The 25045-nt window shown below is 40.1% G+C and overlaps 1 protein-coding gene and 1 long non-coding RNA gene across 2 annotated transcripts in view; one reads left to right on the forward strand and one right to left on the reverse strand.

Moving 5' to 3' along the window:
• Positions 1–51: 51 nt before the first annotated feature.
• Positions 52–1035, reverse strand: LOC148411765 (uncharacterized). The gene is made up of 3 exons (XR_015867944.1): positions 874–1035; positions 665–787; positions 52–571 (listed from the first exon to the last, which is right to left on the reverse strand). It is a non-coding gene; the product is annotated as an uncharacterized LOC148411765 (long non-coding RNA).
• Positions 203–25045, forward strand: part of bcr (BCR activator of RhoGEF and GTPase) — an 85798-nt gene continuing 60955 nt past the window's right edge. Inside the window, exons 1-3 of the mRNA XM_088434903.1 lie at positions 203–295; positions 422–1507; positions 2373–3298. Coding sequence (XP_088291029.1) covers positions 864–1507; positions 2373–3298 — 1570 coding nt within the window. The 5' untranslated portion in view covers positions 203–295; positions 422–863. The remainder of the gene's footprint in view (positions 296–421; positions 1508–2372; positions 3299–25045) is intronic.

Genomic DNA, 25045 nt, shown 5'->3' on the forward strand with positions numbered 1-25045 from the left:
TTTCTTTTTTTAACGTGATTTATTTTGTATTTGGCATAATTTTCTAAATATTTTTCTTTAAATATAGAGTATTTTGCTTATTGAGCACTTGAGGGGGCGGGAAAAATGATCAGCGCGCTGTCTCTTTAAGAAGCTGGCTCAGTGTCACTGGCTCCGCCCACTCCCGCAGCCTCCACTCTCCAGTCCTCACTAGTGTGAGATGGGAGCGCGGACGGCAGCTCCATCACGGCCCAGCAAGCACAAACGAACTGCCGAACAAAAGCGGACTAAAATACAACACCAGCACTCACTCGGGGTAAGAAAATGAAGCCAGGAACCGAACGCTTGATTCCCACCGGACCGCCGCCTCGTTTTTTCCGCGAGTCGGATGCTGTTTTTGCCTCCTTGTGATCCTTTCTCCGTACGCTCTGCCGGTACAAAGGCGCAGCAGCACCTGAGATTGGAGCCGAATGTTCGGCCAGGAGCGAGCGGACCTGTCGGTGTTACCAAGTCCGGAGCTCCCGACGCACACCGCCGGTAAACCAAGAGACGCTTTATTTCTTTGAAATTTTCTCTCTGGATTCGTTTCGACCTGACATAAAGGAATATTTGTCAAAATTCCTCTCTTAAAGTGACACGCTGGAGTAACGCACGAGGAAAAAAAAAAATCTAGCTTTATCTTTACCATTATGTCACATTCTCCTTCATCCGGTCCTCCTCCTGAACAACCGGTGTGTTGTCCACAAACGGATGTGTTGCCCACGACAAGTGTCATCAATTTGCGTTTGTGAGCAGGTCATCTCAAGGCCTGCGGAAAACACACTTAAATAGTGAGCCGTTGCTGTTAAGAAAGATTGTGTTGGATCGGGCAAATAAACTATAAGATGGTCGAACCGGTGGGCTTCATCGAGGCGTGGAAGGCTCAATTCCCAGAGTCCGAGCCCCCCAAGATGGAGCTGAGGTCCGTGGGAGGTATCGAACACGAGCTGGAGAGATGCAAAGCGTCCATCAGGAGACTGGAGCAGGAAGTGAACAAGGAACGCTTCCGCATGATCTACCTGCAGACCCTCCTGGCCAAGGAGAGGAAAAGCTACGACAAGCAGCGTTGGGGATTTAGGAAAACGCCTCTCAATGAGGGGGTGGACCCCGCCGCCTCGCAGGGGGCAGAGTCTCAGCAACCTCACATGCAGGAGACCGGCGGGGTGGGTTGCGGCAGCGGGTACGGCGCCGCTCCTATCGTGGACAGGAGCCGCTACCAGCTTCACGGAGACGGAACTGGCAGATCCAAACCTAGACCCCCGCCGGCCAGAAAGTCGGCATCCCACGGAGACGGCTTGGAATCGGCGTTCGAGGTCCCCCAACAAGCTGAGTCCACATCCTGCGACAATCTGGATGGCCTCTCGCCCTCCAAGCAGAGAGGGGGCATCTCCGCGTCGCCCCGAAGGCCGGCGCTTCCACCCCCGGAAAAGGAGCTGCCGTGCGACCCTAAAGACAAGCTCGGGATGGGCCTCGGCGTTGCTGCTCTGAGGTACGGATCGAACGACACCGAAAATTGCCATTTTGACGTATGTCGGCATCTTCCTTTTGTGCGCTATTTTGTTCAATTGTTTGATCTTTGCATCAAAGTCATTTAACATCAAAGTGAACGTGTTGAAAGAGGACTCCAGGGAGCTGAAATTTCACCCAGATGGTGACAACATGTCAAAGTTCAACATGGCAGGACCTCTTAGTTATCGCGCCACCAGATTTTAGCGAATAAATCCAGACAGTTTTGAAACAAACGAAACAATTGTTTTTAAGATTTTTGGTTGCGGTTTGATTAAAAAAGATTCAAGCTCAATATTTAATTATTATATCCTTGATTCGTCTTGGCATTGATCTAAACAGTCTTTTAATGTAATCGAGATATTTTTCCCATTCTTTAGCTTGTAGTTTCCACAAATCATCTTTTTTTCTCAATTTCTGATTGTTTATTAACAAATTTTGACTATGTGATTGTTTTGTTGACATTCCCTTTTGCGTAGCTCCATCTAGTGGATGCTTAACGTAACCCCAGCCACTAGTTTTTCTGATTGTTTATTAACAAATTTTGACTGTTATGTGATTGTTTTGTTGACATTCCCTTTTGCGTAGCTCCATCTAGTGGATGCTTAACGTAACCCCAGCCACTAGTTTGTATTCTATGCGTCTCCATAACTTATATATGGAAACAGTTTAAAATAGGCCATTCATTGAAGGTGCGCCTTATAGTGCGTAAAATACGGTATTAATGCCAATATTTCTCCTTTTATTTAAAATTAATATCAGCTCCAAATACCGATTATCGGCATAATTTGACTACTAATAATCTGCATCGGCAGTGACAAAACAACTTATCGGCCCTCCGCTTTTAGGTCCAACTTTGAGAGGATCAAGCGGGCCAACTCTCACTCTGTGGGCGATAAAGGTCAAGAGAAGCAGCCGCCATTGCCCCCGCCTCCTTTCTACACCAACATGGAGTTCCACCACGACAGGGGGCTGGTACGGGTCAACGACCGCGAAGTCTCGGACAAGATCGGCACCCTGGGGACCCAGGCCATGCAGATGGAGCGCAAGAGATCCCTGCACTCGCTGCCCGGGAACCTGGCAACCGCGGCGGGGGAGCTCCGCGCCAGACCCGTGTACAGGGGTCGCTCCACCGAGAGCACCTGCGGCTACGACGCCGAATACGAAGACGGAGAATCCAATCAGAGACACCAACGAGCCAACGGCGGGAAACCTCCACCCCCGCCTTGGCAGCCGTCCGATTTCCAGGCTTACTCCAGCGTCTACGTCGGCGGCGTGATGATGGGCGAAGGTGGCGGCGGCGGCGGCGGCGACGGGCGGGGCGGCGTCCAAATGCGAGAGCGCGGCGGAGGCGATGACCACCTCCTGACGTGGCCCCGCCGCTCGTACTCCCCGGGGAGCTTCGAGGATGTCGGCGGGGGCGGCGGCTACACGCCGGACTGCAGCTCCAACGAGAACCTGACGTCCAGCGAGGAAGACTTCTCCTCTGGCCAGTCCAGCCACGTCTCTCCAAGCCCCACCGCCGCCTTCCGCCGGCCCTTCCGGGAGAAGAGCCGCTCGCCGTCGCAGAACTCCCAGAATTCCCAGCACTCCTTCGACAGCAGCAGCCCCCCGACGCCGCAGTCGCAGAAGCGCCACCACCGGCAGCAGGGGGGCCACGTGGTCATGTCGGAGGCCACCATCGTCAGCGTTCGCAAGACCGGTCAAATCTGGCCGCCTGCCGTACACCACGGAAGAACATCGCACGATAACAGTTTCCATGGAGACCACCTGGGTGAGTGACCTACGTGTTAAACACGAGTCTTGTGAGTGTGAAGCGTATGCGTTGCGGACGTACCGGGGAGCCTCTTCTTCGGATGTTGGCTTCGCGTGGGAGAAACATCTCCCGCTGCTTATTCCTGGAATGTCACTCGGGTGGGAGAACAATGCAGTCGGTCTGTGCTCGGGCGGCCTTTTCTCACATGAGATCAGAGTCTGGAAATTCAATCGCGGTTCAATGAAGCTATTCTCCGGCTTTCGGGTCAAACCCGCTCTCGCATCGCTAAACCTTTGTCGGCTTCATTTTTTTTTCTTTCCCAAATACGTATTTTTACTATATTTTTATATATATAACAAGTTTGGAACCACGGTTGAAACAGTATCTCTAGATGTAGTTTATTCAGAAACTCCAGAGATCCATTGTGCAACATCATCTGTTTTATTTGCTTGAAATTCGTATTACTTATGACGATGCGCATCAGTTTAAAACGGACATACGACATCATTCAAATGAGTCAACATACAAGTTAGCGATAAGTTGCTTGGTGTTCCAATTGACTTGCTCTTAATTTGAAAAGAAAACTCTCATATCACAGTTGATAAAAGTAAGTCGCTGGTGTTGATTCTTCAAGCTAAACCTTTGTCGGCTTCATTTTTTTTTCTATCCCAAATATGTATTTTTATTATATTTTTATATATATATATAACACTTTGGAACCACGGTTGAAACAGTATCTCTAGATGTTCTGTTTTCTGTTTTAGTTTCCAATTTAGCGATAAGTTGCTTGGCGTTCCTGTTGACTTGCTCTTAATTTGAAAAGAAAACTCATTTCACAGTTGATAAAAGTAAGCAGTTTAGTACAAAGCAACAAAGAATCAAAGATCACTGTTATGTTAAAAAAACATGGACATTTGATTGCACGTTTTTCTTGGCTTGTCGTGTGGGTGTTCATTATCTTCATTTGGACTTTAAAGTGCTACATTTTGTTAGATTATGCACCTGTTGTTCCCGATGCTGTGTCTAGCTTTGGGTTTATTGATAATTAGAGGTGCATATTATTCCGGAGCGGGTGCATATTTATCGCGTTTTATTCTGGGATGCATTACAGCCTGAAATGAGATTACCTAGATTTCCTTTGCACGTGTCCTATCTGTGTGTTTCTTATTTAGTTATTTATTTGAATTGTAGAGCTGACGTTTTGGCCTGTGTTGGAATCAAATGTGATTTTTTTTTTTTTTAATCGCGTTGTTTTGCTCCCCCAGGCAGGATGTGATGGGCAGAGTAGTACAAGAGCACACATCCTGTATGGAACATTTGCAGTTAACGTGAAAGAGGCGTTTAAGTGATTTTCGCAGGAAAACATTGTCACAGCCATTTAGATTGTGCACAGTTAGCAAAAAAAAAAAGAAGAAAAACAGCAAACGGAGCTTTGTTACAGCTGCTGCGTTGAGGATTATCACAGCGCTGTCTGCTCTCTTTGTTTTAGCATCTTTTCCACTATAATGAACCCTGTGGGGAGGAAGATGGAGGATCGGGAGGGAGGGGTGAGGATATGCGTTTCAGTCTGACGTATTTAGCGGGATAATCTAGATTGGTGACTAAGAAGTTGGTTAGACACCCTGCAGAGATGGACCCTGCTTTCTCCCATGCATATCTAAAAGCCGATGAGGTCCAATGGGCACCATGCTGACAGTGAAGGTGATGATGATAAATGTTGCATCATTTCAAGCCCTGATGTTGCGTAGTCGGAAGCCAAGCGGGACACTTTGGGCGCGAGAGGAAAGGCTGTCGTCTCTCGCTTGGCTGGTCATGAGAGGCCCAGATGGGAAGATCTCGCTCGTTGCGTAACGCCAACACACACGCGCACATCAACACAAACAGAGCGAGAAGAAGACACACGTTGTTGTTTACTTAAACACCTTGAAGCCGAGCCGTCACCTCTCTTTTTACACGTGCGCATGCCGAAGATGCCGAAGCGCAAAATAATGAGGGCGTGAGGGATGTTGTCAAGGATGAAGCACGTCTTTTGTGGTAATGACAGAAAACAAGAGAAACATTAAAGGAAAAGATTCTCTAGTCGGTGCGTCATTTTGTGGGAATGCTTTACAAGGTAAACGCAAGGACGAAACAGCAGTGGTCCCCAACCACCGGTCCGTGGATCAACTGGTACCGGGCCGCACCCGAAATAATGTTTTGGAACTGATTTAGTTGAAAAGTTCATTCATTTGTGCTTTGTTTGGCTTGATCTTTGTTTTTTGGCGCCACCTCTGGCCGCTGTTGATATTACATTTTGTAGTGAGAAGGATAGTTGTTATTGACACGTTGTTTTGTCTCCGTGAAATTTGGCTCACGACTATCTTTTTTTGTAAGAATGTTGATGTATGACAATATGGCCAAAATTATATTGTTTGTTACATAGTGCTGCTTTGTATGCGTTTAGCTCGTTCGCATTTTCATTTGTGATTAGCTTGTTTTTAACTTTTGTCATTCAGTTTTATGATTGACTTCATTTAAATTGCGTACATTTTCTATGCTACCGCGTAAAGGGTGCACCAACATTTTGGTGAGAATGTAAAAACTATAGCAAAACAGAATAAATCTCAGCTTTGAAATTCTTCATATTTTCCCTACATAGTTATATATTTGTTGTGAGTTTAGTGTGTTTAAGATTTCCCACATTGTGAGCAGTCAGTGAACGCAGAGCCAGTGTAACGTTCATTACGCTCGAAGCAATTGTTTTTTCTTTTCCTCACGGCGCACCAAATTCACAAAGTTGATCAGCATTAACGGTTTTTGAAAGTTTATTTATATGCTTGTTTGTTTTATTTAATGTTTAAAAGGATACCGTTTTAGGTATACTTAATCGAACTTTTATCGATAATAATCTTATTTAGCGTGTGGGGGGTGCAGGATTTTTTTTTTTTTTTTTTCCGGGGCTGGCTTTGCAAAAAATAATAGTAAAGCATTGCATCAGGGGCTGCCACCGTAAAGAATTTGAATTTGTCTGGCATAAAATAATGTATTTAATCCAGTAGCATTTAAGCAAATATAGCATAGTAAAAAACACATTTTTCTTGTACATTTTTGTTGTAATTTGACAATTTTGGGGTCATTTTATTTACATTATTCTCGCAGTGTTTTAGCCAAGGCATAATAATTAAAATTGTCAAAGTTGCAATTTTTCAACCCAACATTTCCTGGGGTTAATTCCAATGTATTGCGGGTTAAATTCCCAACTTTGCATTTGGCTAACGTTGCGTTCAACAAACACAAAGCCAGCAGTAGCATTTCAGCGTGTGTCGGAAAAGAAGATGAGATCAGATTTGTGGAAAGGTTGAATGAAAGTGATTAAGCGTTAGGAGGATTAGTACTGTTAGCAGCCCTGTCCACCGCTATTACGCTAAAACACGATGCGACATGGACCTTTTAGCGATATTGCTTCATGCTAAGAAACCGCACTGACTTTCTAACCTTTTGCGGTCAATTAAGAGTGAGCAGAAAGGGTCAAATCTTGACCCCCGCTGACCTATTAGATTTTTTTTGTTTGGCGTTCTTTATGTAAGCCACCTGTGACTTTGCCTGTCTTTTAGGTGACCCGAATAAGCTTTGCTGTGTCAGCGATACGTTGTTTTGAATTCCATGTCACGATAACCCGAGTGAGCATGACCGTTATAGATAATGAATAGACATCGTGTAGTTATTCTTTCAAGCCAACCTGAGCCCTTGCTGCCAAATACTGAAGATAGGCCTAAAAAAAGAGAGAGGGAGAGAAAATACAGAGCTGGTGTGGCGTGTGTATCTGTCTTGGGGGTGCGAGAGATTTTCCTCGCAAATCCTGTAACAAGCCAGCGTTGAGTGTAGGTGACAGTGTGCAGCGGCAGTGCCAGAGTGTAAGCTGGCTGGATCCCACCTTGCACTTCTTCCCTCGGAGATTTATTTTGTGTGTGTGCAAGTGTGTGTGTGCATACGGTGCGAGTTCAGAGTTTGGATACACTGTCCATTTCAAACGGTTTCAAATTAGGGATGTTTGATACCACGTTTTTTTCAGATTGATCCCATTACGAATGTTCGATTATTGAGTTGTCACCGATACCAAGTATCGATACCACAGGAACTTCAGATGCATAACATTTCCTGAAAAAAAAGTGATGATTTTAAAGACAGATTATATTATCAGTACAGCAATTTTCCCGAAAATGACAGGAAATGGTCAATGTTTTAGTCTTCTAATTTCTTTACTCTAAAAACTGTTACAAAAAATTTAGAGTAACAAAAGGAATGATTCAATATTTGGGTTAATTTGACCCAATATTCCAGGTTGTTTCATAGGAAACAACCTAATATTTGTCCTCTCCAAAATGACCCATTTATGGGTGTGTCTTCGACAAAACAACCCATGAATTGGGTCAATTTTACCCAAATTTGGGATCTGCCTTCTTTTGACCCATAATTTAATTCTTTTCAACCAGGTGATGGTGGGTGTGGTAAAGATGAAGAGTTGTAAATTGGAAAGGCGGAATTTGGGTCCGTGCCAGCTGCTGCTAGCTCATGGGCTAGCTAGCTGCATACCTGCTCACAGCAATGATGCAAAAACAAAACTGCCTCTGTTCAACTTCATCACACATGGAAGCCTGGCCTCAGAATGTCTGAAGTTTTGTTATTTATACGGTGGATATAAAAAGTGCACACGCCCCTATGTGTGAGTGCCTGGTTTGTGCTGACCATGCCTGGTACTTTATTTTGAACTCATACTTTCCTCCACTTTAATGAAGGCAGGAGTTCCATTTGGAAAAAAAAAAAAGTGTCATGAAAAAATGTTCATTGATTTTTGTCACACTTTGTGAAAATAGCCTGATTATCTTAGGTATATGTTTTATCCAAATAAGCCATTTGCAAATATCTGCTTTTACTTTAAAAACAATGACCTAACCAGTTACTGATTTAGTTCAAAAAGCTTGGTGACTATACCTCTTGTTTGATGTTTTTTAATTATTGTTTAGCTCTTTTGTAAATCACTAAACAATACCAAATAAACACCAATAATTGGTGAATAATGTATTGCGTAATATTGTGTGCTATGTATATGTAAATACGAGTGCTGGAATTAAAAGATTGACTTCCATTCTTCAGTTACACTTGCATGTGGGTAACAGCTGTGTTGTAAGTGGAAACACTGCCACCCAACGGTCATAGTTAGTACTACAGTGCTAATATTAGGTAAGCACGAGTCAAGGGTGTCAGCTATTCTCCATAAAAAACGTATTTGACCAGAATTTTATGATTTATTATTGTTATTACTATTTTAAAAGACGAGAATTCTCATCCATGGCACTGAATGAGTTAATATCACAAAAGGGTTGTGTAGACTCTTCAAAACAACCTAACATTAGTGCTCCATTTGCAAATATTCAAGTGTCATGGTCCTAGCTGCTCCTGGCTCATTTTTGCTTTCTAGTGCTAGAAGGGTCTGGGGGAAAAAATCCACCTCAGTAAACCTCGCTTGTATTTTATTAGCGATAAGGGAGAACGATAGCCGAGTAGTAAAAGGAAATAATCATCACGGGAGACTAGCGACGTGCCACTTCAAGACTTCCAGATAATAACTCGTGATGAAATGAACTATTCCTTCCCATTTTAGCATCTGCCTGTATACGGGTTGTGATAGACAGCCCCTGTAATAAAATGCACTTGGAAAATCCCTTCTGGTAACTGGCCCCAACCCCCTTCCTTCCCACCTCATATCAACTGCTGAGTTTCTTCTGCGGACTGCCCACCGCAGGCCTTTCGTTGTGTTTTTCTGTGTATCCTTGGTAAGATGCACAGGGTCGTAAAACACAGGCAGCTCTCTAAAGGCGCGGGGGGATGGTGCGGCGTGCAAATGCGCGCGTATAAAGACTCACTTTATTTACTGCGCGGATCAGAAGCGGGGATGGCGTCTTATGAAAATGAATAACCGATTGGGTCTCATTCATCTTAATTATCTGGCGCTCGCTTGTAGACATTAAAGGGGCATCGGGCCCGTTTTACGATGAAAATTTACAGCATGTCGGCAGCTTGTGAACACTGTTCTTGGGTCATGTCCTCGGTGTCTCTGAAGCTTAAACTGCAATGGAAGCGCTCAAGCAAATTTCTCAGTGTTCCAAATCAAAGTCAATTCATTTGTAACAACTTTGTCAACATAAAACATTACTTCAAGGGTCCGTTTCATGGGAATTCAAATTTTGGGAGATTTTAATCACGTTACACCCCCCCAAAAGTGTTATTTGCCTTCACTGATGCATTCCTAAGCTTCCCCTGCTTATTCTGCGCGCACAGCACCGGCCCCGCCCGAGCAGATAAACATGACGTACGAGAGGTGTCTGATAAAGACATAAAGCCTTCGTACCACCCGTGCAAGAGTAAATACACCCCAACCTTTTCCATGCCATTTAGTTTCCTTTTGGTTCGAGAGTTGAGGAGGAGAGATTTTGCATTCGGAAAAATAAACAGCAATGTTTTATTTATTAGACTACTGTTCACACACTTAGCAAACTATTACACGTTGCATTTTTTTTACTAAATTTGTAAATGCTTTAAAAGACGTAATAATTTGTTATTTATTCATATTTTTTTTCCTTCAACCAGTCAAATCGTTCAGTGGCATCTGTCTGTAGTCTGTGACGTGATGATGACACTTTAAGACACAGCCATTAACTGGTCTCTACCGCCACCTACTGTCTTGTGGTGAAACACTAGTCAGCAAAGAATTTTTTGTTTGCTGACCCCCGCTCAACAGAATGTTGCAAAAATTGCAGGAAAATGAATTTAATAAATCCTATTAAAATGTTTCTCAAAAATTGTAATTAAAATGGTTATAAATGGTCCAAAATTTGGACAATGATTATTTTTGTACACAAAGTCTCGCACGTCCAGCTGCAATCACATAGAAAATTCAGAATCGTTGCATTTTCAAATTTCACATGTTTTAATCATCTGCTGGAAATTTCAGCTACCTGTCGTTTTTTCCCATGGATTCTTTTACGATATCATAAGGAATGTCCATAATTTGTAACATAATCCTACATGGGTTAAATCAAAACAAACAAAAATAAAACATTAAATATTATTCAAATATCATTGCCTATATTTTAGTCATTGATACATTTGCTGGCTGAAAGCTCACTATTGAGTCATCATGCTTTGTTAAAAAAGTGATCAGTAGGAACAGCAACTGCCTGGCTTTGAGATCAAAATGTGCAGAATCTTTAACGTCTATCGCGCCAGCCTATATAGAGCATTTGAGCGCAGCTAGCTAGCGGCTATTTTATGATAGATGCAGCTTAAACTGAGTCCATGTTACCTGTAAACACTGGCACGGGTGCCATATTTCACTGTCAGCATAACTATGTTGTTTCTTAGCACCCTGAATTGGCGATAAAAACTGATTTCAGAGCAACATTTATTATATTTGATTATATTTTTGTACATCATCAAGGCAAAAGTAGAATTTATGATGTTTCTATCAAAATAAGCAGTCAATGGATTTGTCAGCTGCACTTTGTTCAGCAAGTAATTTAATGATTAAAGTAATTCCAAGGTAATCCACCGGTGGACACGAGCACTCACCGCCGTGACTCACACGTCACCCACATGTTGTCTTCTGGATTGTGGCTGGGGGCGGGGCGGTCATTGCAAAAGCAGTCTAGTCATGCGAACATATAAACTTTAATCCGCCCTCTTTTGTCTGGGAATTACAAACTAATTCCGATTAACATTAGCCTTTCGCCTCTCTCATGTAACACACCATGCTAATGCGCCATGTCCTATATATTTCACATGGGATTAGCACCAAGCGGCTAGCTTGTGCTGGCCTGTGTTGAACTACTGTTTGATTGCTATTGTGAGGTTAACTAAATAGAAACAAAACCAAGGTCACAAGGATCCTTCTATCTATCTATCTATCTATCTATCTATCTATCTATCTATCTATCTATCTATCTATCTATCTATCTATCTATCTATCTATCTATCTATCTATCTATCTATCTATCTATCTATCTATCTATCTATCTATCTATCTATCTATCAGCTATCTATCTATCTATCTATCTATTAGCTATCTAGTTAGCTAGCTAGCCAGCCAGCGATCGATAGATAGATCGATCGATCTAGCTAACTAGCTATCTATCTATCTATCTATCTATCTATCTATCTATCTATCTATCTATCTATCTATCTATCTATCTATCTATCTATCTATCTATCTATCTATCTATCTATCTATCTATCTATCTATCTATCTATCTATCTATCTATCTATCTATCTATCTATCTATCTATCTATCTAGCTAGCTAGCTAGCCAGCTAGCCAGCGATCGATCTAGCTAGCTAGCTAGCTAGCCAGCGATCTATCTATCTATCTATCTATCTATCTATCTATCTATCTATCTATCTATCTATCTATCTATCTATCTATCTATCTATCTATCTATCTATCTATCTATTAGCTATCTAATTAGCTAGCTAGCCAGCCAGCGATCGATAGATAGATCGATCGATCTAGCTAACTAGCTAGCTATCTATCTATCTATCTATCTATCTAGCTAGCCAGCTAGCCAGCGATCGATCTAGCTAGCTAGCTAGCTAGCCAGCTATCTATCTATCTATCTATCTATCTATCTATCTATCTATCTATCTATCTATCTATCTATCTATCTATCTATCTATCTATCTATCATGACAAATAGAGGATTGAAGCTTGTTTGTGTTGTTTACAGTTCATGTATAATTTTGCATCTTGTTTCTTTTATCTAGTTAAAGGCTTGGTGAAAAACATTGTTTTCAAAAGACACCCAAGCTCCTTGTTTCCTTCTCACAAAAGTGTGTGTGTGTGTGTGTGTGGGAGGTGAGGGGGGGTAAGGACTGATCAAAGTCATGACCCCCCTACAGGAGTGCTACAGGGCTCCCACTGTAATGGTCCAGTGGGGGTTTAACTGCAGAAAGTCTATAAAGGCAGCGCATGATCAATGGCAAATGTCAGCAGCAGCAGGCTGCTTGCTTACAGAACAGCTTGGACTGATGTGTGTATTCAGCCGCCCAACCAAACACACCTCGGTTTATCACGTGACACAAAACACGGAGCTGTTTTAGCCAAAACACAGCTCAAAGATGTGAGGTACAAAATTCCCTTTTCATGGTCTTTTTGGGGGGGCATTTGGAGCTGCAAGACACGTCTGGAATGAAGTGGAGCTGATTGGTTGTCAAGACTGCCTGTCCAGTCCAAAATTGTTGACTTTTTATCTTCCTCGTGTTCTCAATATTGATAAAATGAAAAGATAACCCTGACAGATGTGCACTCCAGAAGAGTGGAAAACGTCGATTCATTAGCTCTGCAATAATTATTATCAAATTAAATGATAACTATGTTTTTTATCATCGATTAATCATTTATCTTCTGTATTTCAGCCCCTCACCACAAAAAATCCTCCCATTTTTATTGTTTTTTTTTGCTAGCTCAATAGCTAACAGCCAAAATCGCAGCCCTAGTTGTCACTATGTTGACGTAACGACCAGGTGTCCCAATACTATTGTCAATATAGTTTACACAATGACATCACTGTGGCCCCGCCACATGCTAATTCCACCTCATTGTGCTGTGTTTGCTACGGGCAGCTTGATGGCTTTACTCGATAAATTGCAGTTGTTAATCACTGCCGGTGCTTTGTGTGTGTGTGTGTGTGTGTGTGTGTGAGTGTGTGTGTGTGAGAGGTGGTGGTAGTGAGACTGCAGGATAAAGTAGCCATGCTGTAAAAATAAAAAACACATTATCTGGCTAATGAGCAAAGTGGCTGGCTGTTGGCAGCCGACCGTGTTCCTTTGGCGAGCGCAGTGGAGCAGAGTTGGAGGAAAAAGGCTTCAAAAACAACACTGTAAAAAAAAAAAAAAAATGATTGAACTACATTTGTTCCAGGCTGGGCACAGACTTGTGATTCCCGTTGCATGTCGTAAGCGGATAATGCATAGTTTAACTTTAGGAGGCACTGAGATGCATGAAGATGACACATTTTACCCTTGGATGGCAATTTTTTAAGTTATGGGTATAACTTTGATATAATTATAAATGGAACCAGCAAATTGTGTGTTTCCCTGCTCGGGATGCCCTGCCAAGCTTTTACCGCTGCTACGTTCACTTGCAGCTTTTTTTGTGGGTCGTCACAAAGCTTTTACTTTCCCATTGGAAAGTACAGTATTCAATTTCTGCCTTCCGGAAGTCTTGAATTGCTTTTCGGAGTATGTTTATGTTTGTGAAATATGACTTAAGCAGCAAAAAAAACATTCATTTTTCTCTGTCTCAGGAAACGGACGTTTTGTCACTTCCTGTCCAATGAAAATGACATCACAGTTTGTCAGAGCTCAGGTAGCGATCAATCATGAACGTCGCATGACCTAATTCAGAAAACTGGTGACACATTCAATGGACAGAAAGTGGCAAAAAAAGAAGCCTAACCCTAAATTTGATGTAAATCTTGTGCAGTATTTTGACCATTTTTAGGTCACTTTCTTCGCCATCATTCTCAAAGTTTTTTAGCTTACGAATGGCACATTCCTAGTCGTGTGAATTAAGCGGTCACGCCATGTGTTAACTTTGACACGCGACACCATCCTGGTGAAATTTCAGCTCCCCAGCGTGATAGGAGCAACATCTTTTCAAATTAAGAGCAGATTAATTGTAAAATGATGCAAGGTAGTGACTAATTTGAATACTAAAGATGTAAAAATGTAAGTTCCAAATTTCAATAAATAAACAAATTAAATTAGCTGAACAGCAATGTTTATCCGACTGAAAAAAAAATTTGAACATGGGCCCACACAAACAGACCTTTAGCGTCCAGCGTAAACACGAATGGTTTTGCTTTTGAAAAACACTCACATTTAGACCAGTTTTGAAGCCCTCAAAAGGAACGTCAAAAACGACACCGTTTTAAATGTATTTTCGCTTAAAAATAGGATCATGTAAACAGTCTTGACCACAATCTGGTCTTGGCAAGAGGTCCGCTCGCTACTGAGTGCTCTCGTTTAAATATTGTGAATGAAAGCAAGTCTGTGAAAGTTATTATGGCGGGACTTAAAAAGCTTCCTGGATAATTTACCGAGCAGACCAGAAGAGGAGGAAACGGTGTAAGTGGATTCCTCAGAAGCAGACCGGGGCAGATCCTGAGGTCCAAATAAAAAGATCGTTTCGAATAGACGTTTTCATTTGCTTGCTGTTTGTTGAGCTTCTTGCTGTAGAAGAAGCAGATAAATGCGAGCTCATGGGAAAGATCAGATTTCTTGCTGTGATCTGCCCCCCCCCCTCCCGTCTTTTCCCCGAACGGCCTTCGGTAACAACCGTCCTTCTGCGATATCTTTTATGTCACTTTATATCCTTTCGTCGGTCCGCCTCCCCCTTTTATGTCTGCCCCTTTTGTGTAATGCCTCCAGCAAAGTTTGCAACAAAAGAGGCACATTTTAAGCCTGATTTACCAACAACAACCCAAGAGAGTGATGGCGCTTTCCTGTAATACTGAACATTTCAAGAATGATCATTTTTGGTTATGTACACACAGGAAATTTTGAGCATTTAGCTCTTTTTTTAGGCTTCTACAAAGTTAGTGTATCGTATTTTCCGCACGATAAGGCGCAGCTAAAAGCCTTTTTTTTTTTTTTTAAACCGATGGTGCGCCTTATAATCAGGTGCGCCTTATATATGGATAAATATTGATATTTGGATTTGTAGATGGGGAATAAAGTGATAAAGTAAGCTTTCCTGTTTCTTTTGTGTTTACATTTGAACAAGGTTAGTCATATTGACGTTGAGTTATTATGCTATTGAGAGTTTAGAGTTATTATTTGAGCTATTATTGTTGTTACTTTGAGTATTACTATATTGTGATTGAAAAAGAGAGTGATGGCGCTTTCCTGTAATAATTTTGGTTATGTACATATAGGAAATTTTGAGCATTTAGCTCTTTTAGGCTTCTGCAAAGTTAGTGTACCGTATTTTCCGCACTATAAGGCGCAGCTAAAAGCCTTAATTTTTTTTTAAAAACGATGGTGCGCCTTATAATCAGGTGCGCCTTATATATGGATAAATATTGATATTTGGATTTGTAGATAGGGAATAAAGTGATAAAGTAAGCTTTCCTGTTTCTTTTGTGTTTACAGTTGAACAAGGTTGGTCATATTGACGTTGAGTTATTATGCTATCAAGAGTTTAGAGTTATTATTTGAGCTATTATTGTTGTTACTTTGAGTATTATGATATTGTGATTGAAAAAGAGAGTGATGGCGCTTTCCTGTAATACTGAACATTTCAAGAATGATCGTTTTTGGTTATGTACATACAGGAAAAATTTCCTGTATGTACATAACCAAAAACGATCATTTAGCTCTTTTTTAGGCTTCTGCGAAGTTCAAGTGTACCGTATTTTCCGCACTATAATGCGCAGCTAAAAGCCTTAGTTTTAAAAAAAAAAAAATGATGGTGCGCCTTATAATCAGGTGCGCCTTATATATGGATCAATTTTGGGATTGTGACATTGAGTTATGATGCGATTGAGAGTTTAGAGTTATTATTTGAGTTATTATTGTTATTACTTTGAGTATTACTATATTGTGATTGAAAAGGTTTTAATTGAGCGTGCGCCTTATAATCCGGTGCGCCTTATATATGGAAAAAGTTTTAAAATATGTCATTAATTGAGGGTGCGATTTATAATCCGGTGTGCCTTATATATGGAAAAAGTTTTAAAATATGTCATTAATTGGGGGTGCGCCTTATCCGATGCGCCTTATAGTGCGGAAAATACTGCACTTTGAGCTGGTTGAGAGAAAGGTGAATGAAAGTCACTTATCTGCAATCTGTCATCAATCGGGAGCGTTTTAAAGAGCTTTTATCCCGAGATGTATGCTCTCTTAGGCTATTGTTGTGTATTTCTTGTCAGACAAGTAGCACAATCTGAGCCGGCGGCTTTCAGACGTATTTTTTTCTTTTTACATACCCAGAAGCCAAATTCAGATAAAAAAAAAATATGGATGGATAAATCCCTTTAAACACTCCTTGTTGAGGGGGAAACTGTCCTATTTCACTTTTAACGTGAATAGAGAAATATATTTGTGATGGCTAGCGTTCAACCGACCAGCTCAGTCTAATTGCACTTGCCCCACCTTTTGTTACGGAACACTGGAACGCTATTTGGCGTTGTTCTGCGTAAACAAGAAAAGTAGTGATGATGACGTCAATTATGGAAGCGATGCCTTTAATGTTAACTCAACATATGGCCATGTGAAGGGGGGGGGGGGGGGGGTTGCAGTTGTTTTGCTTCCCTTTGAGTCTGATAGTTGCTCGTAGTACAGTATGTTTTCCAAGCACACTCACTTTTAGACACCCTCTGATTATACATTTTATGATGTGATTCCGCATGTGTTTTCTTTATTGTGGGATTCCACACTTCCTGCCAAGTGTCCACATGGCGTCCACATGGCCAAAACCGTCTCATTTTACAGAACTTTTTCTCTGTGCTCTCCGTCGCTTCATTTTACGTTTCCCCCCCTCGTGTCCTCCGATATCTTTGTGCGTCGCCGTCTCTCGTTTGGCCCACTTTACGAGCCTATAAATGGCAGCGCTTGCTCAAGGCTAATTGCTTTTGATGGGACCCGGAGACGTTTTCTCTGTCACATCTGCGAGCTACAGTAGTAGCTTGTCAAATCGGCGAGGGTTTTCCGGGACTGCCCGCGAACAAAGAAGCCTCGGGGAGGTTGGAGATGTGAAACTTTAGACTGAATGCCTTTCGCTGCCATTCATTATTGATGCTACGCCACCGGGAACTGGCTGTAGTAACATTGGGTGTCAAATTTGCACGGCGCACCCCCGGGTCACGCCGACATGATAGCCCAAGTCTCCCGTGTCCTCACGTTCGCGCAATTATATAGAAAGTGAAGCAGCGAGATATTAGATTTTCTCCGCAAATCGTACACGAAATTCATTTGCGAGAACACGCGTTAGCAAATCTTAAATGTACGCACTTTGCTTTGGGGTTGGATGAATTTAAGAGCAGCAGGGATTCATTTGCATACCATATTTTCGCACCATAAGGCGCACCGGATTATAAGGCGCACCCTCAATTAATGACATTTTAAAACTTTTTCAATCACAATATAGTAATATTCAAAGTAGTAACAATAATAACTCAAATAAAAACTCTAAACTCTCAATAGCATAATAACTCAATGTCAATATGACCAAACTGTAAACAAACAAAAGAAACAGGTAAAGCTTTCTTATTCCCCATCTACGAATCCCAATCTCAATATTGATCCATATATAAGGCACACCGGATTATAAGGCGCACCCTCAATTAATGACATATTCTAAAACTTTTTCCATATATAAGGCGCACCTTATTATAAGGCGCACCCTCAATTAATGACATATTTTAAAACACAATATAGTCATATCTCACAATATAGTAATACTCAAAGTAATAACGATAATAACTCCAATAATAACTCTAAACTCTCAATAGCATAATAACTCAATGTCAATATGAGCAACCTTGTTCAACTGTAAACACACAAAAGAAACCGGTAAAGCTTACTTTATCAGTTCATTCCCCATCAACGGATCCCAATCGCAAGATGGATCCATATACTGTATAAGGCGCACCTGATTATAAGGCGCACCATCAGCTTTTTCAAAAAAATTAAGGCTTTTAGGCGCGCCTTATAGTGCGGAAAATACGGTACTTGTGCAACCTCATCTCAGTTTTTTTAGTTGTACTCCCTCATGTCCTAATATGTCCAAACTGTAAATTTGACCAATTTTTCATTGTGTCTCCATCATCCAGTTCGATCTGTCACATTTTCACAACCCTTAATTTAGCAGCGAACGGCAAAAAGACTGAGCTTGTGACATGTGGCGAGCATGAGTCACACGCCAATACCTGGGAGGCCGGCTGGAATTCTCGCGCTCGTCTGCTTTAGTGTGACATTCGAATACATCATGCACAAAGAACAGGTCACACGCGTTCGCAGATGACTCAAAGCTGCTTTGCGCCGACGCCAAGCTGTAAATGTTCATCTTGTTTACAACCAAACTGTCACCGTACAAGCCGTGCATAGCGGCAACATATGATGACACAGTAGTTTAAATCATAGGTTCCCACCCTTTTTGAATACACATAGTTAATGTCAAACCTCGTGGGGAGAGACCTTGACTAAAACCTACTGTCATACAAATATGCATACAGTCAAGTAAAACAAACATTTCAACTTCAATCATCTTGCAATACCTACAAAAATAATACTGAGTCAACCTCAGTCTGAGCCCCATTTACCGTATTTTCCGCACTATAAGGCGCACCTAAAAGCCATCAAAAAAAAAAAAAAAAAGCTGGTGGTGCGCCTTATAATCAGGTGCGCCTATATATGGATCGATATTGAGATTGGAATTCGTACATGGGGAATGAGGTGATAAAGTAAGCTTTACCGGTTTCTTTTGTGTGTTTACAGTTGAACAAGGTTGCTCATATTGACATTGAATTATTATGCTATTGAGAGTTTAAAGTTGTTATTTGATTTATTATTGTTATTACTTTGAGGATTACTATATTGTGATTGAAAACGTTTTCAAATATGTCATTAATTGAGGGTGCGTCTTATAATTCGGTGCGGCTTATATGTGGAAAAAGTTTTAAAATATGTCTTTAGTTGTGGGTGCGCCTTATAATCCGGTGCGCCTTATATGCGGGAAACTACGGTATGCTTTCAAGTCTACTATCACTGTATGTTATTATTTAAAATATTTACAATATTTTTTATTATTTTATTATTATTATTTGTATTTATTATTTTTCAATTATTTGTATTTTTATTATTTTATTTTATCATATTTATTATTTACAATAATGTATCATTAATTTGATTTTTTTTTTTTTTTTGAAAATCATCTTCATATATATATATATATATACATACACATATATATATATACACACTACTGTACTACTTTCTGCCACCAGGTTGACCTCGGCGAAAACAATCTATAACCGCTACCCACCGTCCCCATCAAGTGACCACAAAAAACGAATAATTTTATTATCAAAACATTGCGGCAACAAATATTCATAAGCGTATTGATCATTTAAGTGCATCCATAGCGAGGTCGCTGGCAGAAGACCTCGATGAATCTATCAAGAGGTAGAAAACGGCGTGGGCGTTGCGGTCTAAAGCTTTCACCTTCATGTGGTGCCCCCCCCCCACCCCCCCTCTGCGATGGCGTTACAGCTGAGCTGCAGAAGAGAAATCCCTTCACGGATCATGAAATTGCAAAGTGAATCTATTTTTACACCATGTGACTGGACATAAAATGGCAAATACACGTCACGTGCAAGAAATGAACAGCATTGAATGAACGTCTAATTAAATGGGGCCTTGTGGTTGTGGCGCTGCGCTAATGATGACTTTTATATGTCCAAGTTTGCGTGAGCGTGCAAAGCGAGTACATAAAAAGAATCTCATGAAAATCAGATGACTATTTCATTAACTCCAGCGGGATTGTTACGTCTTTAGCATTTGTGTGTTTGTTAGGAAGCACCATTATGCAATTTTAGACCATTTTGTCATATTTGTAGCCTCCAAGCACTTTTTTCTTTATAGTATTTACAGATTAACAGTTGTGCTCATAAATTTACATATGCTTTGGTGGACAAGTCACTCTTGCTGTAGAGTCTGTAAACAACTGCATGTACATGAAAATATCAATGTTTTTCAGTTTTGCCTTCAGAAGTTTTATTAGTCCAGTGCATTTGTTAATATAATTCTGCATTAAAATAAAAATTGATGAAAGATTTTTTAAGACGCTTCGCATCATAAAGCAGCCGCCAAAAGTGTGGAAGCCCTCATTGAAGGTGGCCGTTCCATCAGCGATTTATCAAATGACGACAGATTGCCCAGCTCTGATGAAATCATTGTAGCATTTTTATAAACAAATTACCGCAAATAAACCCACTCCAAAGATGAATTAAAACAAACTGAAGTAAAAAATATCTAAAAGTCTGAACCCAACAAAAATAGCTTTAAAAATAATTAATGAAAAATGTAAAACTAGCCCAGTATAACTTGTGTAAATGATGGATTTTAGATTCTGACGGCCCTATTTCTATTTTAAGGCAAAAACCTTCTTATCCCCATTTATTTCCAAGAGGTTTAAAAAAGTGTGTAAAAATGAATGTCTAATTAGACATCCAACTATTTTCAAACAAGCGGCTTGTTGACTCAACTCTGCAAGCACGAGTGATACCGTATCATTAGTCCAATTATTGTCGAACTGCACCGCATTTCCACCAATGTCCACTGTGAGATGCACTCAAAAAAATCCTCAAAAATATTTCCAAAATACCGTCCGTCAAATGTTATCCCTCGTAACCCTTCAAATTATACAAGTTAGTTTGACTAGATTTAACATAAATGTGACTTTTCGATCAAAACGAGCGCTTATTTTTGCCTTTTTGAAGTCGAGCCATGTTGCAAGATCCCAAAAAAGCACGACGGACGTGCTCAGTGTCATGACTCAATTTCGATTGGACGCCGCGAGCCACTTCATAAAATTTCAGCGTATTCATTGGTTTAACAACGCATCATGTCAAATCGTCAATAATTGTACAAGACTTCCAGTGTAGCGAAATCCATTTTCTCACACCGATGTAACAAAATCTTTACTCGACTTGTCTTTGCGTAATTTAGCCAAAATTGCTAGCTAACGTCATCTCTCGGGCGCATATCCGTTTCACCATCGGAATGTGGTCCATGCAGCTGGAAAGCACCCAGCCAAGCCAGTAGCGGAAAAGCCCCATTTGACACAGCGTCGTTGTCATGCTAGATGAGACGCATGTTGTCGAGCGCCATTAAGTGGAACACGCACATTGCTGGCATTTTTATGACTCCGCGACGTGGATGAAGAATGGCCTTCAGTATCTTCTCAATGCAAAACACGCCTGCGGCTCTATCTCGCTTACCTTGTGAAAATCTGCGATGTTGTTGTCTACAACAAAATTGTTCCAAAAAGTGTCATTTGTAGTGCCACTTTAGTGGTTATAGGCGATATATTTGAGCGCTTGTGATGCGATATGCGGTTCAGGATGAGGCCTGCGCTCACGTGTCTCAAGCGTTTCGACTTTTGGGGCTTTTCAGAGAAGTGTCTAGCTCTTGCAATGCGGCAGATTAAAACTAATGTGGCATTTTTTCACCAATACTGCTGGAGCCTTTTTCTGTCAGCCGCAGTGTTGCGATCACGGTGACTAAATCTTCACAGCCTGCGAAGGTGTCTTTGTGTCTTGTAAGGATCGCGGCTGTAAGATGATTCGCGTAAGAAACCGGTTTTGGAAAGGAAGAAAAAAAAAATCCTGCAGCCTGGAGTATATTCGTGAATTATTGTTGCTCATAATAGAGCAGAAAAATTGTTTACATTCCTGAACTTTAATGAAATACAAATACAATGTAAATGAGTATATTTAAAACGTGGAGATTGTGGCCTTTAATACATTTAAATTAGATATTTGTGATAATTTAACATGGAAAAATAAAAATATTTGCTTTATCAAAAAAAAAAAAAAAAGCTGACCATGCTAATTTTTTTTTTTTTTTTCTAGGACTTTGGAGGCATTTGCTTTAATTTTTCATGTTTATGATATAGCATTTATGACATAGAATCTTGCAATATTTGTCAAAGTCTTGCAATATTTTCAGAAATCTTTTGAGTCATATCTGGAAAAATGTTTTCCAGTTTCCCAGTCTGTGGTTCAATTTACTTGCAATATTTAAGAAAATCTCGTAATTTTCTTGCAAGTTTTTTTTTTCTTTTATGTAACTTTTGAGGAACATATCAGAAAATTATGGTCTCTTTCCCTGTACAACAAACTTTAGAATGTTGATTTTTATTTTATTTCTTTGGTTTTAGGTCTAAAAAAAATGCAACGGTTTTTCAAGATTAACAAAAATCTCATGTAACAGTCTTACATGATGATTGTTGAAAGTCAAAAGTTTTTTCATGCAAGTTTCGACTTTGGAGAAAAGTCGAGGTCCAATCTTGCAAACTATTTCGCATTTAACCCTTGTGGAATTATCTTACAAATCATGGAAATTCCTTTGATTTTTTTATGATATCATAAAAGAATCAATGAGAATAAAAAACACTAGAGAGCTGAAATTTCCAGCAGATGAATAAAACATGAAAAATTTCAAAATGCAACAATTCTGACGTTTCTATGTGATTGCAGCTGGACGTGCGATATTTTGTGTACAAAAATAATCATTGTCCAAATTTTGGCCCATATAATACCATTATAATTACAATTTTTGAGATGCATTTTAATAGTATTTATGACAATGATTTTCCTGCGATTTTTGCAACATTCCTTTGAGCGTCAGTCAATCTATGTCAGCAAACAGAAAATTCTTTGTTGGCTTGTGTTTCATCTCAAGGCAGTAGGTGGCGGTAGAAACCAGTAAATGGCTTTGTCAGGCTACAAAGACAGACCATAGCATTTTTAAAATGTTTTGTGCGTGCTAAGAAAATTTTCACCCAGAAAAATTTCACCCTGATGTTGACAAGATGTCAAATTTCAACGTGGCACGACCGCTTAGTTATCTCAATTTTAGGGTTAAAGGATGGAAGAAAGCAATTAAAACTCTACTATAACTATTTTTTTATTATGATTTTATGTACATTTCAAGATTTTACACAAGTAAAAAAAATCTGTAAACGTTGTAGAAAATAGTCGTGGAAAAATGTGATTAATCGTGATTAATTATGGAATATTTTGCACTAAATTAGTTCCATTTTAATCGCTTGACCGCTATTGTCTTGTATATAAAGTTCTGCACTGCACAAACACGCTTACGTGAACATTTTACCCCCTTCGGATGCGTCTTCATCGCTTTACTCACTCTCTCCATCACTTTACTTTAAAATTCATGTCCCCGCTGAACATCTTACGTAAGCGAATTAAAAAGCAATGCGGCGCTTCAGTTTTCTCGACCCGTTTTGGTTCTCTCCAGTCGAGGGAGCGCGTCCGACCGGGCCATGAATCCGCATGTTTCGGACATGATTCACCATAATCTTGATCCGAATTCCTCCCCCAAATTCTTTTCATTAAAGAGAGACTCAATGCTGGAAGATTTTAAGTTTTTGCGCGTGCGGATTCAAGCACTTAAACGAGAGGCCGCACGCTACTAAGAATAAACCTACTAAAACATTCATCGATCTCTGTGACTTAACAGCTCGTGAATTTTAGAGCAGCCAAGGTTAAAGTGAACGAAAGCGTGATTGTGTACGGGTTAAAGGATGCTATCTTACTCAGTTGAATGGATTTATATCGACTGCGGGACATTTCCTCTCGCTATTTCTGTCCCGGGGACGCAATTGGCTCCTTCTGCTTACCTTTAAAATCACTTTAAGGGGAAATGGTAGGATTTGAAGGAATAATAAATGTCACCTTTATAAACCAAAAAAAGCATCTATTTCAAGTGTCAGGAAAAATAAAATAAAATAGATTAAATTTCAGCTCCCAGCCAGTTCAATTGTTGCTAAATCCTGGATAAGACATATCATTCATTGCCTTTGGATAATAAATTAATCTCACTTGAACACTGATAACATTTGCATCAAATCCGATAAAATTTGACCAAGCCAAAGTGTATAGTGCAGAAAAACACCTGTTGCCAGGCTAGCATAATTTAGCTAACAGTAGCTAACGTAGGCTAACATAAATTTTGGAGGGTGCTTAAATAATTACAAGGTACTCTTGGACAATAAATTAAATTCACTTTATTTCTGAGAACATTTATATCATATATGATATGATTTGACCAAGTAAAAGTGCAGAAGAACGCCTGTTACTAGGCTAGCATAATTTAGCTAACGTACGCTAACATAAATTTTGGAGGGTGCTAAAATAATTACAAGGTACTCTTGGACAATAAATTAAATTCACTTTATTTCTGAGAACATTTATATCATATATGATATGATTTGACCAAGTAAAAGTGCAGAAAATCTCCTGTTACCAGGCTAGCACAATTTAGCTAACAGCAGCTAATTTAGGTTAACATAAATTTTGGAGGGTGCTAAAATAATTACAATGTACTCTTGGACAATAAATTAAATTCACTTTATTTCTGAGAATATTTATATAATATATGATATGATTTGACCAAGCAAAAGTGCAGAAAAACTCCTGTTACCAGGCTAGCACAATTTAGCCAATAATCGCTAATTTAGGCAATAGTATACAAATTTTGGAAGGTAATAAAATATTTAGAGATACAAAATAAACTAAAAATAAACAAATTTGGGACCATGTATGCAATTTTAATAAATGCTTCTTAAAAACAGACAATGATAGCATGACATTTTGCAAATTTGTTAGCATTAGCCCAAATAATGTTATCAAGCAAATGCAGTTAGTTTTTTTGTTGTTTTTTTGGTCTTTTAAATGCAAGAGTATTTGTTTTTGTTTCATATTTATTTTAACACTGAAACTAAATTGGGAGACGCGTTCCCTGTTGATTGAAGACTTTTCACCAAACAGCTCCTGTAACTTCCAATTTTTGCTAGCAAGCCAAAATAAAAAGTGATCATCATCATATGGATGGTACATATCTACAAAAACGCAGAAATCTGGCCATTCACACCACTATATTTAAGTTGCAGACATACTTTTGCTTATGTGGTTGCGCTATAAGTAG

Source organism: Hippichthys cyanospilos, chromosome 15 (genome assembly GCF_059441005.1).
Source record: "Hippichthys cyanospilos isolate Australia breed blue-spotted pipefish chromosome 15, RoL_Hcya_1.0, whole genome shotgun sequence".
NCBI lineage: Eukaryota > Metazoa > Chordata > Actinopteri > Syngnathiformes > Syngnathidae > Hippichthys > Hippichthys cyanospilos.